This window comes from Pristis pectinata, chromosome 1 (assembly GCF_009764475.1).
Source record: "Pristis pectinata isolate sPriPec2 chromosome 1, sPriPec2.1.pri, whole genome shotgun sequence".
Classification (NCBI taxonomy): domain Eukaryota; kingdom Metazoa; phylum Chordata; class Chondrichthyes; order Rhinopristiformes; family Pristidae; genus Pristis; species Pristis pectinata.
Window position 1 is genome coordinate 45733546 of NC_067405.1, and position 14617 is coordinate 45748162.

Here is a 14617-nt window from a genome sequence, read left to right on the forward strand (position 1 = left end):
AGCAGAGATTTGTCAGTGCTGGGGATTCTGACAGGCAACCATCAAGCAAACTAAAGAGAGATGGAGCTTGAGATTTTCAGGCAGTATTACTGCTCTGGTAGCATTCTGTGGGCTCATAGACTGGTATTAGCAGCTTTTATTTTCAAAGAAAATACAAAGGTCCTCTCCCATTTGACCAATACCTGAAGAACACTCTCATTTCCTTTCATGAATGCTGTACTAAGAAAAGAACATTCATACTGCTCCGAGCCATTCTGAAAATACAAAGGGTTTACTTGGTGTGTATTCCTCAGTATCAGTAATTGCACATCTTTGAAAGGTTTGAATTCAGTTGACCCATAATTTAAATCATATAGACTTGGGAATGATTTAATGTTAATATTACTCCTTCAAAAATAGCTCTTCCGAGCTAATACCACCAACAATGAAATTGTTCAAACAAAATGAACAAAAACTGACAAAATGAACCAAACATGCTAAGGGATATTAAAAATCATAATTCAAAAAAAGAACAAGAAAGAAAATACTTTAGATACACAGACAAATACATGGCTTACGCATTTCTTTTTAATTCAAAGTTCCTTCCAGGAAATAAAACCATTCATCTATGTTTGTAATAAACTAACAAATATTGCTTCCATAATTAACATTTTTATCATTAAAATTAAAACTACACTTAAGTTTCTAGGTGTTAAATTGGGACTTAAGGCACCAAAGTATCACAAAGGAATTGTGTGCATATCTCCAACCAGGGGTACACCACTCTCCATATTAGGCAGTTTTGATTTTGAAGCATGAGTACATCAAATGTCTAATGCCTCCTTCAGAACCCTGCTGTAACCTTAGTCTGCTGCGACAACCAAGCGCCTTATAAACTGAAGAAAAGATGAATACTTATTGTAATCAGCTCCATTCCAAGTCCACAGATTCCAAGGTGTAATCATTGACACGCTTCCCCTGCCCCCCACTGACATGAACCCAGTGGTCATTGTCTTCCTCTCTATCCACAGGGGGCAATCCCAAGGCCAATAATTAACTTGCCTGTAGGCAGCTGCACTGTAAATGGCCCAGGTGGCGACCACTTACCTGATGCAATCTTCTCCTACACTGACAAATTCAGTACATTAGGGTTTGAGGTCTGCAGTTGGGATTCGTTGGAGGAATAATGCAATGCTGGGGTTGAAAGATTGGAGGGGATGGGGAAAATAAACTGTCCAGAATTTGCTCAACAGTGTTATAAACAAACTATAAAAGAGGGTGGAGAAGGGATTTTTTTTAAACAATGCAACCACATGTAAACTACTAACCTTGTTATCATCCATTACTGTATTAAGCGATTCTATCCACATAGGGTCAATATCTCCATCTAAAACAATCCACTTAGGACCTCTATGAGCAACACTGGAAAGTTCCCTCATGGTCATTGAAAACAAGCCTGTTGAGAAAAGAAATGAAGTTTTTAAATCAGCAACATTAACTACACTTATTTACTGTTGAAAAACAAATCCAGGGAGACAAATATAAGCCTCTTCAGAATCAATAATTCTTTCATTGTGGACAATTTGCATGCTTGTTGCCCTCTCACTCAAAAGACTAATGTTCACCAAAAAGCACTCTTATGGGGCTAAGCTTGACCAAAGCTGAATCTACCATACTTCTCGATCCATCTGTTTAAAATGGATTGCAAGAGCACAAGAATGGAACAACAGTAGAGAAACTGGCTCATCAGAGGAAGGAGTCTGTGCAGTTCCACCAGCCTGAAAAGGTTTATCTTGGTGTTACAGCCAATATTCATCTTTCAATCATCAACATACTCCCACCACCAGGCACATCTTCCCCTCCTCCCCCCACTTTCTGCAGGGATCGCTCTCTCCGTGACTCCCTTATCCACTCGTCCCTCCCCACTGATGATCCTCCTGGCACTTATCCCTGCAACTGCATTAAGTTCTACACCTGTCTCTACAGATCCTCACCACCATTCAGGGCCCTAGACAGTCCTTCCAGGTGAGGCAGCGCTTCGCCTGTGAATCTGAGGGTGTCACTTATTGCATCCGGTGTGGCCACCTCTACATCAGTGAGACCCAACGCAGATTGGGTGACCGCTTCGTCCACCACAAAAGCAAGGATCTCCCGGTGGCCAGCCACTTTAATTCTACATCCCACTTCCACACTGACATGTCTATCCATGGCCTCCTCTACTGCCACGTCGAGGCCAGACGCAGGTTGGAGGAGTAACACCTCATATTCCGCCTCGGTAGTCTCCAACCTGATGGACTCAACATCGATTTTTCTAACTTCTGGTAACCATTCCCCTCTTCTCCCCCCCACCTTTTTTTTCCTCCCTCCTCCCCCCAACCTTTGTCTTCCCTCATTCCTGTGGCCCCCTCCCCCTCGCCCTCATGACCTGCCCATATATTCCCTACCTCCTTCCCTTTACTCCATGGTCCACTGCCCTCTCCGACCGGATTCCTCCTTCTTCAGCCCTTTGCCTCTTCTACCTATCACCTTGCAGGTTCTTGCATCTCCCCACCCACCTACCTACGCCCCCCTCACCTGAACTCACCTATCACCTGCCAGCCTGTTCTCCTCCCCCTCCCTTCTAATTCTGGCTTCTGCCCTCTTCCTTTCCAGTCCTGAAGAAGGGTCTTGACCCGAAACGTCAACTGTTGATTCACTTCCATAGATGGTGCCTGACCTGCTGAGTTCCTCCAGCACTTTGTGTGTGTTGTTAACACAGATCATCAGGTCAGTTGCTGTGTATGGGAATTGACACATGCAATTAGTACTTCACTGTAATGACTATACTTCAAAGTCTGTAAAGTGCTTTGGGATCATGAAAAATGGCATAAAAAGCAAGGGTTTCTTAAGCTCACTGGTTAGAAATCTTTGAGCAGAATAGATGGAATGTGCACTAAGTGATAAGTGAGTTCGTAGAGGTGGTGAAATGGGATGGTTGGCTCATGCACAGAGTTTACACACAATTCACAGCAGGAGTAAGAAAAGGTGCCATAGTTGTGCTGCTGACTATCAATGTGAAGTGCAAAAGGATGAGATGAAAAATAAACAGATTAGCCATGGAAACAGACCTCACACACATCATCCTGTTCTCTTCTCTGTGGAATCATCACTAACCTCTTACCAATATTTACAGCATTTCATTATCATAGACGGTGGGGAATCAGAAGTTTGGTTTGGGTTGGTAGGGGGCAGGGTTCATGCACTGTGGCTTGCTAATCATCAAGGTGCTTTAGCTTGGCTTCCTGCCACGAAGCTGATACTGAGGTTACCTGGAGTTATGAATATTTCCTTGAGAAAGAATGCACACGATGAGAATTTCCTGCCATCGTCACAACCTGTAGTATAACCCAGTTGCCCTCACGCATCCCATAAAGCCTTCTCACAGCACACTTTGGGAACATGGTGATAGTCTGCAAAATAGAGACCTCTGACTCTATTTCATTTCCTGTAGCAGCAGTTCTGGTCTGCCCAAAACTTGTTGGTCTTTCAGTGTAAGGAGACATCAGCTCGTGAATGCTACCGAATGGCATATTCCAAGACATAGGAGCACATGCTGAGAAATACAATGAAGCTTGATCCAGCCGCTTCAAAGCCTCTATAGGAAAGGACCGCAGTCTAGGGTCTTGCTGCTGCTATAGATTGAAGGACTGAATCCCGTAGAACAGCCTCTCAAACTCTTCATAGATGCAACGGTTAAGGAAGAAACAGGAGTGGTTTTGATACATTGTAATTGACAGTACAATGAACATAGAGAAAGACAGGTCCTGAGTGCATTTACTGCACATGTTATGCATCATGTACAGTTTTGGAAAAATTAAATGTTTTCAAAACTATTAAGTATTTTGACAAGACGCGCAAAGGAAATATACTTTTCATGAATTATTGCAACTTGAGCCAAAGTTGAACCAAATTTATCAAATGAATCAAGGTCTAATTTTTAAAAATAATTTCTACACTGAAGGCTTTTAGGACATGGAACACCAAAGCAATAATAGCAGCAGAATGCAAAATAGTTTCATAAATGAACAAAGATGAACAAAAATATTTATAGGAATATCAGGAAAGATCAGGGATTGACACTAAATGCATAATTCCTCCAGTGAGCTGCACAAGTGCAATAGACAAATGGTTTTCTGCAGTGCTGTAAATCTTTATAGTTCTGACACATGCTGCTTTTATCGGGCCTAACAAAATTTGTGTTTTCTTTTACTGCAACTAAAATTTCATGTAGGATTAATTAACATCTAAATACAGAACAATTATTTGCCGACACTGGCATAGGAGCCCAAAGATCTGTGACAAATTATATTGCAACAGTTTAAGTAAGCAGTACATTACCCATTACAGGACAACTTGTGATGGGCAGCAAATGTTTTGCCAGCATCTTCTATTTCTTAAGAACATTGTCTATTAATAAAAGTTTGAGGCAAATTCCTCATGATAAAATATCCATATAAATTGGAAAGAAAATCACCATTTTAATCCAACACAAAACATATTTACCAATCTTAGTAATTCTAGACACTGATTCAAGAAGGGTCAGACAAGGCAGTGTTCACACCAGCGAACATCCTCCTTATCTCAGAAAAACAGCTGCAATTAGTCATTAAGAGAATTAACCAATTTGTAAGACAACAGCGGTGCATGCTCAAAAAGTTCATTTGCAGCCTAAAAAAATGAATCCATATCGCGAATTTTTAGCAGTTTGTTATGATATGCTTCTTTAAGATTAAATAAAACTACTGAAATTCAGAAACTATCAGTTTATCTTTTAAAAAAAATACAAATCTGCACATTACTGTTACCAGAAACCAAATATACTGAATCAATTGAGGACTTTAAAAGGGAAATGTTGACATTGCAACATCATCATTTAATGTCCATTCCCATTAACCAATGAGATGCTGGAGAGCCAACCTTCAGATCCATTGCAGTTTTTGAGATGAAGTACTTACACTGTTATTTAGCTAGTGAAAAGGCTTTGGGGTGTCAGGAGCTGAATCACTGACTACAAGATAACCAGTTTCTGATCTGCTGTTGTAGCCTCAGTATTTATCTGAGGAGTCCAATTGAGTTTTTGGGTAGTAATCACCCCAGAATGTTGATGAGGGATTCAGCATTGGTGTTGCCATTGAATATCAAGGGTAAGTGATAAGACTGCCTCTTGTCGGAGATAGTCATTACCTGACACTTTTATGGCATGAGTGAGATTGCCACTTATAAACTCATGCCTGAATGTTGTCCAGGTTATGCTGAAAGCATGCAAGGTCTGCTTCATTTTATTTTAAGGAATTGTGAATGGAATTGAAAATCATCCAATCATCTGCAAGCAACCTCGCCTGACCTGCTAGTAGAAGAAAGGTCATTGATGAAGTAGCTAAAGATGGTTAGACCCAGGACACTAAGCTTGAGGAACTCCTCCAGTGTTTCCTGGGAGCTCGTTGATTGATCCAACATCCATATCCATATTGGAATGTTTTCTACTTGATACCCCGAACATCAGATTAACCAGGCTTCATCACGGCACACACAGTCAAATTCTGTCTTGGTATCAGGAGCCGTAACTCTCACTTCTCACCTCACCTCTGGAACTTAGCTCTTTGGACCATGTTTGGATCAAGGCTATAAGGTTTAACATAGAGTGGTCTTGGTTAATCCAAACTGGGCATCCATGAACAGGTTATTGGAGATGAAATGCCATTTCATAAGACTATCAAAGTTACCTTCCATAACTTTGCTGATGAAATAGAATATGTTGTCTGGCAGTAATTAGCTAGATTAAATGTTTGCTGCTTTTTGTCAACAGAATATGCAAGGGCAATTTTCCACATTGTTGGGTAAATGCTAGTGTTACAACTGTGCTAATGTAGAAATTCTTAAGTGTCCATCAGCTAGACATGGTCATTCTTCTGACTCTGCTCTGAGGGCAGTTGGGACAAGTTTGCGAATCTTTATGGTGGGACATCCATAAGAAACAACCTGTGGCAAATCTAACAGTTTAAACAAAATCATTCATATAGACTTAAACAAAAAGTCTAGATAAAGTTTTAGTATTTTTAATTGAAAATTAAAACTTTAAAACTTTTACTTTTACAATGAATTGTGTTTATTAGTATTTGAATGTTTCTGAATGTCTTAAATATTCAGTGTATTGACTCAGCTCTGTGTGGCATGTTTGGGCCAAGGTTGTGATGAGATTTAGAATGGTCTTGGCTAAATCTGTACTGGGCATGGGCCCAGTTCGTAAGGCTGAATCTGTCAGTTTGCTCACTACTGGACTCCACATGGAATCTTGTGGTACTGCCCTGTCTTCTGCAATTTGCTTCCTGGATTCTGCATCATGAGTTAGTGGAAGATCTCCAACACAATTGTTTGCAGTGCAAAGATTCAAAAGGCAATGGGGAAGCCAAGTTACTTTTTTTTATTGTTTAATTAATTTTTAAAATAATTTTTAATGTTACTGGATGCCAGGCATTTAAAAATTATTAAAATCTACAGCTGACAAAACCCCTCCATCACATTTCAGTCTGTCAATATGGTCAGGAACATTTCAGGTCAAAGCGTCACCACTGTGCCACTAGAGGCCTATCCACTGCCACCACTGAGATCAGACTGCTGAACTCTGGGATAAAGATCCACCAAGACATGCCACCTGGACCAAGACTAGGTAAGTGAGGCTGTGGAGGGACTGTGGGTGGCAGGATTGGGCCAGCAAGATCTGAACCAACAGATGTGTACTTAAATTGGAAGGAAATGACTAGCAGTTCCGCACAAGGATTTTTACTGGGGCCTCAACTATTCACCACTTTCATTATTAGGACATAGACTGCATGGTAGAGTTCATCCGTTCAAATGTGAAGAGATTGTTGTTATACTCAGTGTGGACTAGAGAATATAATTAGAAAGTGATATTGATTTGTGAAGTGCATGGACAAAACTGTGGTAAATGGATTTCAAACCAGAAAAAGCAAGAGATGTCTACTAAGTCTATGTAACATTTTTCCTATATCCATTGTATCAAGCTGGTAAAACTTCTAATGGGGTTTGACATCCTCCTAAAGCATGATGCTCACAAATGTATACAATAAACCATGCGAGTCTTAACCAGAAATATGCAGTCCTTGATTACAACTTCCTTGCTTTTCTATTCACTCCCCCTATCTACAAAGCCAGACTTCCCATATGTCTTCTGAATTAACTTGCCCTGCCACCTCCAACCAATTTTCAGTATCTACTGCCAGTTCCCTGTGTTCTTCCAACCCCTTCAAGATAGCACCGCTGGTTATACTCCAAACTCTGTAATTCTTCTAACTTAATTGCACTAAATTTTATGTGCTACGTGCCAGTAACTGCACTATTCTGACTACTTCCCCCTGAAGCCTATTTCCATTTTATTGTGCAAGTTTCATATTGTTTGCAAGCTCAAATTGACCTAGCTGCTCCTAACTGGAGCAATGTGTTATGAGTCATGACCTTGTTGAATGGTGGAACAGGCTCAAGAGGCTGAATTGTCGACCCCTGCTCCTATTGTTCTTTTACTAGTCCCACTATCTATCTCCTATAATAAATTCTCCATTAGAGACTCTGAAATTGTAAAGTTGTATTGGTCCATAATTTTATTCAACTAGGATGAAGGGAAAATTTTGACTTGAAAGACAGAATTGCAGCAATTTTAAAAATGCTTGAACAATTTGCAATGATACCATACTTCTCTAAGGAAACTAATTCCAAGGATTTCATTAAGTTTATCTCATGCCTTTAACCTCAAGACTCTAGTCAAATCAGTTATTGATTTACCAATGGTTCAAACTATATTTATCATATACTTGGAATTTTTCATTTCATCAAAGTTATTCAAATTTGGATATATTGGCTACTTAAATTATGACAAACTCAGTGTAATTTCTTGTCATTGCAAGCACTGCTGCTTTGCTACCATATCCTATGTGGTAAGCATTGGTTGATCTTGATACTTCGACTTGGGAATTGGTTCCCTTGAAGAAGTATGGTATCATTGCAATTTGTTCAAGCATTTTTCAACTTGCTGCAATTCTGCCTTTCACAAGTTATTTTCTGGATTAGTCATAGACTAAGACCTGGATTCGGTATTAAGCATTGGTTGATCTCGGTATATAGACTTACATTATAGAGGCAAGTTCGGATCCTACCATAGCAGTTGGGGAATTTAAATTTAGTTCATTTGAAATTAATAAGCTTGAATTAGTAATGGAGTCCAGGCAGCATGTCCTTGAAAAAATTCATCATCAGTCACTTCAATGACGTTACTAAGTATGTGCATATGGTTCAAGTGAACAAGGATGAATTTCTTGTCCAATATCCACATTCCCAATCTAAACAAAGAGTGAAGCTCTTAAATAACCAATGAAATGGTCAAGCAATTCACTCAAGTAACATTAAACATTAATGGAAAAAAACAAAATTAAAACTGGGGCTCAATCTTAGCCTTGGATTTGAACATATCAAAGTTAAACACAGTCCACTGTAACCCACAAAGCAGCCATGTTAGCTCCCTTAAGTTTTGTACACAAGGTCAATGGAATCAAATTTCAGAACAACACACAGCCTCTGCTGTATTGAAAGTTTAATTGTTTCTGATACCAAGTTTATTATTTAGTTGTGCCAAAAAAGTATACAAGGTAGCTCAACTGAATTCATTCATAATGAGATTCTAATTATTGATTAACTCAAGAAAACTCAAAACCAGCATTCCTTTTAAAGTGAAGACCCTCCTGGTCTTATCAGCTTAATTCTACAACATAATTTTCTTGTTTAGAGGCAAAATATCTTAAATCAGATTTAGGCCAAAGAAGCAGACATGCTTTGATGGATTCATTCTCAATGGTAAGTATCATTCATCCAATGCAAAGAGAGAAAAATTACCACAAGCTTTATTAATACCCAAACCTTAACTGGTCAATCTCTTTCTACTAACCATCCTTCCATTCACGTGTAGCAGGATGCAAAAATCCAAACAACTCATCTGTGGTCACGGCCTTGGGGTTTATATCACACCAGACTGGCTTCAACTTCATGTTGGCATAAGTCCTGTGTAGAGTTCTTAATATCTGTTGGCAGTAGAGATATGCAGTTATACAGTTTATATTTCTTGTAGCCACAGAATACATTATTGTTCTCTCTGAGACCCCCTAGTTCTCTCCTCCATCTCAACCAATCTTCTGTAAACCCACCAACTCCCATAGCTACCTTAACTATTCCTCTTCCCACCCCACCTCTTGTAAGGATGCCATCCCTTTTTCTTAATTTCTTTGTTTCTATTGCTTCTGTTCTCAAAATGAGATGTTCTGCTTTAGGGCTTCTGAAATGTCCTCCTTCTTCCAGAAACATTGTTTCCTCTCTGCCACAGTTGACAAAGTCCTCACTCTCATTTCCTACATGTCTGATCTTGCCTCCCTCTCTCCCTAGACAGATAGCAATAGAGCTTCCGTGATCTTTACCTTTCACCCCACAAGCCTCAGCATCCAACATCTCATCCTCTGCCATTTCCACCAGCTCCAACATGATTTCATCACCAGTCACATATTACCTAGCTCCCACTTTCTGCATGGACAATTCTCTTCGTGACTCCCTGGTCCACATCCCTCTCCAACCACCCTTCCCTGTCCCCTGGGACTTTCCCCTGCAACCAAAGATGTAACACCTGTCCCTTCACCACCATCCAGGGACCTAAACTGCTCTTCTAAGTGAGGTAGTAGTTCACCTGCAACTCCTACAACCTGGTCTACTGCATACTGTGCTCACAATGTGGCCTCCTCAACATTGGTGAAACCAAGCTTAGACCAGGCAACCATTTTGCAGAGCCACCTGCATTCTGTCTGCAATGGCCTTCTCAAGTTTTCAGTTGCATACCATTTTAACTCTCTTTCCTTGTCCCATAATGACCTCTCTATCCTTGGCCTTCTCCATTGCCATGGAGAGTCCAAACACAAAGTGGAAGAGCAACATCTCATATTGTGCTTGGGTAGTTTGCAAACCAATGGTATAGACATTGAATTTTCGAATTTCAGGTAACTCACATCACTGATGTTCTCCTCCAACACAAACACACACACCTGTCCAGCTAGTCTTCTTGTCCCTTTGTCCACCTTTCCTGTTCCGTCACCCCACCCCCAATTGGATCCATCTGCCTATCACCCCTCCCCATTTGGTTCCACTTATCACCTACCAGCCCTCTCTCACCCTCCTGATGCAGGATCTCAACCCAACACCTTTCGCTTCCACAGATGCTGCTTGACCCACTAAGTTTCTCCATTGCTCTGTTTTTCTGTTCCAGATTCCAGCATCTGCATTCTCTTGTCTCTACCAACCACTCCCCTTCGCTTGGCACTTCCCCGTGCAACCACAGGAGATGCAACACATGTCCTTTCAACTGTTCCTTTTCCACCATCCAGGTTCACCAACAGCCCCTCCAAGTGAAGCAGAGATTCACTTGCATTTCTTCCAATTTAGTCTACTACACTAGGTGGTCAAAATGTGATCTCCTTACACTGGAGAAACCAAACACAGACTGGGTGACTGCTTTGTGGGGCATCTCAATTCAGTCCTCAAGGCCAGCCCTGAGCTTCCTTTCACCTATCACTTTAATTCTCTGTGCCACTCCCACTCTGACCTCTGTCTTCTTCTCCTATTTTGCTACAAGGTTGCCTATTGTGAGCTCGAAGAACAATACCTCATCTTCCAACTGGATGTGTTACAATCCTCAGGAATTAATATAGAGTTTAACAATTTCAGGTAAACTCCCAGTTTCTTCCCACCCCCACTATTGTGGATCTACCTTCCTGTCTCCATTAATGCTTTCAAATTGTTTCTGTATCATTTTGTTCCAACTGCTGGTTTTTGAAGGCATTGTCACCTTTCAACTTTGGTCTGCATTGTCACAGACATTCTTTCTATGTTCTCCATCCTTCCAATCCCTGCAACTGAAAACATGCCAGTCTCAATTTTCTGGTTCTCAAGGGTGTTTGACCCAACTGTCAACTCTTTCTCTCCCCACTGATGCCCCTTGGCCTGCTGAGCACTTCCAGCATTCTCTGTTTTTATTTCACATCTCCAGCAATTCTTGGGTACTGACCTAATACTTGAATTAATCCTTACAATCTTAGGAGAATGAATGGGGCAGTGGGAAGGCTGGGTGAGGAGGAGGAAGGCAATGCGTCATGATTGTGAAAATGGGTGAAGGGATTGCAATGCGCAAATGAACCTGCACCCATTCAGCAGAACACAAGTAACATGGCAATTTCATGGTCTCTCCTCACTTCCACAAGAGCAGTGTTCAACCATCACTAACTCACTGCCTTTTGGCTGAACATTTAACAAGGGGTCTTGGCTATCACTAATTCTATCTGGCTGCATTTGTTAACATGGTGTTGCTGAGGTGTGGTAGGGGGAATGCAATGTTGTTGATGCACAGTGGCTGAACTAGGTGCAGACAAGCAGTCTATAACTGAAGTTACAGCTGACCTGAGAATCTGAAGATTAATCCATAATGGACCCACAGTTTGCCAGTACTCCACTAGAGTTCTTATCTGGGAAGGTAGAAAGGTGAAGAGTTGCTTTGAATCCACAGGTAATCAAAAGGCTTTCCAAAGTTGAAGAAACAACTCTCAATGCCCAGGAAAAAGACACATGTGCCTTGATGCCAAACTCAAGTAGTTCAATGAACTCAAATGCAGTCATACATCCTTAAATGCTAAGTCATACCTGATGTGATTTCCACCCTGGCTGATTTTCCCAGTCTCTGTACCAGGATGGATATGATGATGTCATTCTCCCTGCAATGTTCCTGTAGGAGCACTTCAAGGGAACTTGGACCTTGTCATCTTGGGAGTGCTGCCATCGAACACTCTTGGGACAACAGAGCCTTATTGCACAGTACCACTCAGCGAAGACAGCAAGATAGAGAAATTGTTTGCTTATAAGCTTGGGCCACCTCCACGTGCACCGACACCCCCAACACTCCCCAGTTTCTAATTTACCATCCGTTGATGAACCTGATCCCACTCCCCCCAAAAGAAAACTCTGGCTCCAAATCACACGTTAACAAATAGTACCATGCTTCCCATTCCCAGCCCTTCACAATCTTCCAGTCTGCTAGACATGAAGCCCCACCCCCCACCAATCAACTACACTATTCCCCACCCATCCCCCTGCAAATATAATACTGAACCCACCAAAAACAATGCTGGTCTTAATCCTGTACACTTTGATACTCCATGTTCCACTCCTCAACTCCAACTGCTGGTCTTTAATCTCAGCCATCCACACTACCACCACCACACACACTGCCCCAATGAATGCAGAGTTCAGATGGCTACCATATCCTGCACATGATCAGAACACAGGCCCAGGCCTGGGCCCCAGGAAAGGAGGTTAGCAGGCTGTTGGGCCTGTTGTGCTCAAGGTCTTTAGTGCAACCAACGTTTTTTGTGAAAATCAATAAAAACATCAGACACTGGAAATCTGAAACAAACACAGAAAATGCAGAAAATACTCAGTAGGTTAGGCAGCATCTATGGAAAGAGAATCAAAGTTAACATTTCAGAATAAAGTGTCTCATATTTTGTGTTATTATTGCAGATTTCGAACATCAGCAGTTTTTGATTTCCAAGTGTAATAAATCCAAGTTTACTGATGGTACAAAGCTTGGTGCTAGTTTGGTTTCTGAGGGGGCAGAGGGATGTATAAACAGGCTTCATGAATGGGCAAGATCATGGCAATATGGACAATACTGTTAAAACATGTAAGGTCTATCACTTTGATAGAGAGAAGGATAGAAATGCTGAACATCTCTTAAATAGTGAGAAATTGAAAGGTGTTGATATTCAAGAGGCATCTGGTGACCTTGAACACAAATCACTGACAGTTGATATGCAGGTGTGAAACAAACACTATTATTGCCTTTACTGCAAGAGTATTTGAGTACAAAATGCCTAACAGGTGTCCAGTATTCATAAAAAGTCAATACCAATTTTGACCCTAGTTTCTCATTTTTTTTTGAAATCCAGCTGAGACTCATTCATGCACCCCTTAAGCTTTAATTGATTTAATTACGGACACGAGACCCATATACTGCCAAGCTTGAGATTTCCCTTCCACAATGACAACATACCTTCGGATCTACTACATGCAGCCGAACACCATGAACACACAAGTTTTTCACTTTCATCTGAGTCGGTAGTCAGCAGTGGCATTGTTAAATTTCAAACCAATAGTTTTACAGGATGAAAACTTCTTGAATTCCACAGCACAGAAATAAGCCCTTTGGCCTACCATGTCCATGCTGACCTTTTTGCCCATCTACATTAATTCCATTGCCTGCATGAGGTCTATATCCTTCTGCACCTGACCTATTCAAATGCCTGTCTAAACGTTTCTTAAATGTAGTAATTTTACGTGATTCCACCACCTCATCTGTCTGCAATTTCCACATACCCGATTGCGATTTCTGCAATGTCTGTGATTTCCGATTTCCTGACCCTTGAGTAAAACTTTCCCTTCAAATCCCCTTTAAAGCCCTTTCCTCTCACATTTGACCTATACCCTCGTTTTTCATACCCCAACCATGGGAAAAAGATTCTGACCATCTACCCTAACTATGCCTCATAAATTCTTTTTTTTATTTATATATATACACACAGAGAGAGAGAGAGAGAGAGAGAGAGAGAGAGAGAGAGAGAGAGAGAGAGAGAGAGAGAGAGAGAGAGAGAGAGAGAGAGAGAGAGAGAGAGAGAGAGAGAGAGAGAGAGAGAGAGAGAGAGAGAGAGAGAGAGAGAGAGAGAGATAGATAGATAGATAGATAGATAGATAGATAGATAGATAGATAGATAGATAGATAGATAGATAGATAGATTATATATAAAAAAAATAAAAAATACCTCTCACTCTAGCCATCCCTTAACCTACTTCGCTCCAGAAAAAACAAGGTCATCCTATCCAATCTCTCCCCACAACTTAAGTCCTCCAATCCAGGCAAGATCCTGGTGAATCATCTCTGCACACTCTCCAGCACAACCACATCCTTCCTTTAGTGTAGCAACCAGAACTGCACACAATACTCTTAGGTGCGACCGAAGCAGTGTTTTGTAAAGTTGCAACATAACGTCCCAACTTTTATGATCTATGCCTTGGCCTGTGAAGGCAAGCATGCCATATGCCTTCTTCACCACCCTATCTACCTGTGTTGCCACTTGCAGGGAACTGTGGACTTGAACCCCAAGATCTCTCTGTTCATTAACATTCCTTTGCACCCTACCACTTACTGATTGTGCCCTGTCCTTATTTGACTTCCTAAAATGCATCACCCAATTGTCAGGATTAAATTCCATCTGCCAATGCTCCATTGAACTTTCCACTGGATCTAGATCCTGCCAAGCCTGGTGTGGGAAAGGGGTGGGAATTCAGTGTCGGAATAAGGAGTTGAAATGGCATGCAACTGGGATTTCAGGATGGCCATTGTGGACAGAGTGCAGGTGCTCTGTAAGCCGACTGGCTCATTTGCGCTTGGACTCACTGATATAGAGGAGGTCACATTGGGAACACCGAATGCAGTAGACAAGTTTGG

At 41.2% G+C, this 14617-nt stretch overlaps 1 protein-coding gene across 1 annotated transcript in view; it reads right to left on the reverse strand.

Annotated features, from left to right (window-relative positions):
* Positions 1-14617, reverse strand: part of dnah9l (dynein, axonemal, heavy polypeptide 9 like) — a 242026-nt gene that overhangs the window by 127509 nt on the left and 99900 nt on the right. The window contains exons 39-40 of the mRNA XM_052029683.1: positions 8972-9104; positions 1308-1435 (exon numbers count right to left, since the gene is read on the reverse strand). Coding sequence (XP_051885643.1) covers positions 1308-1435; positions 8972-9104 — 261 coding nt within the window. The remainder of the gene's footprint in view (positions 1-1307; positions 1436-8971; positions 9105-14617) is intronic.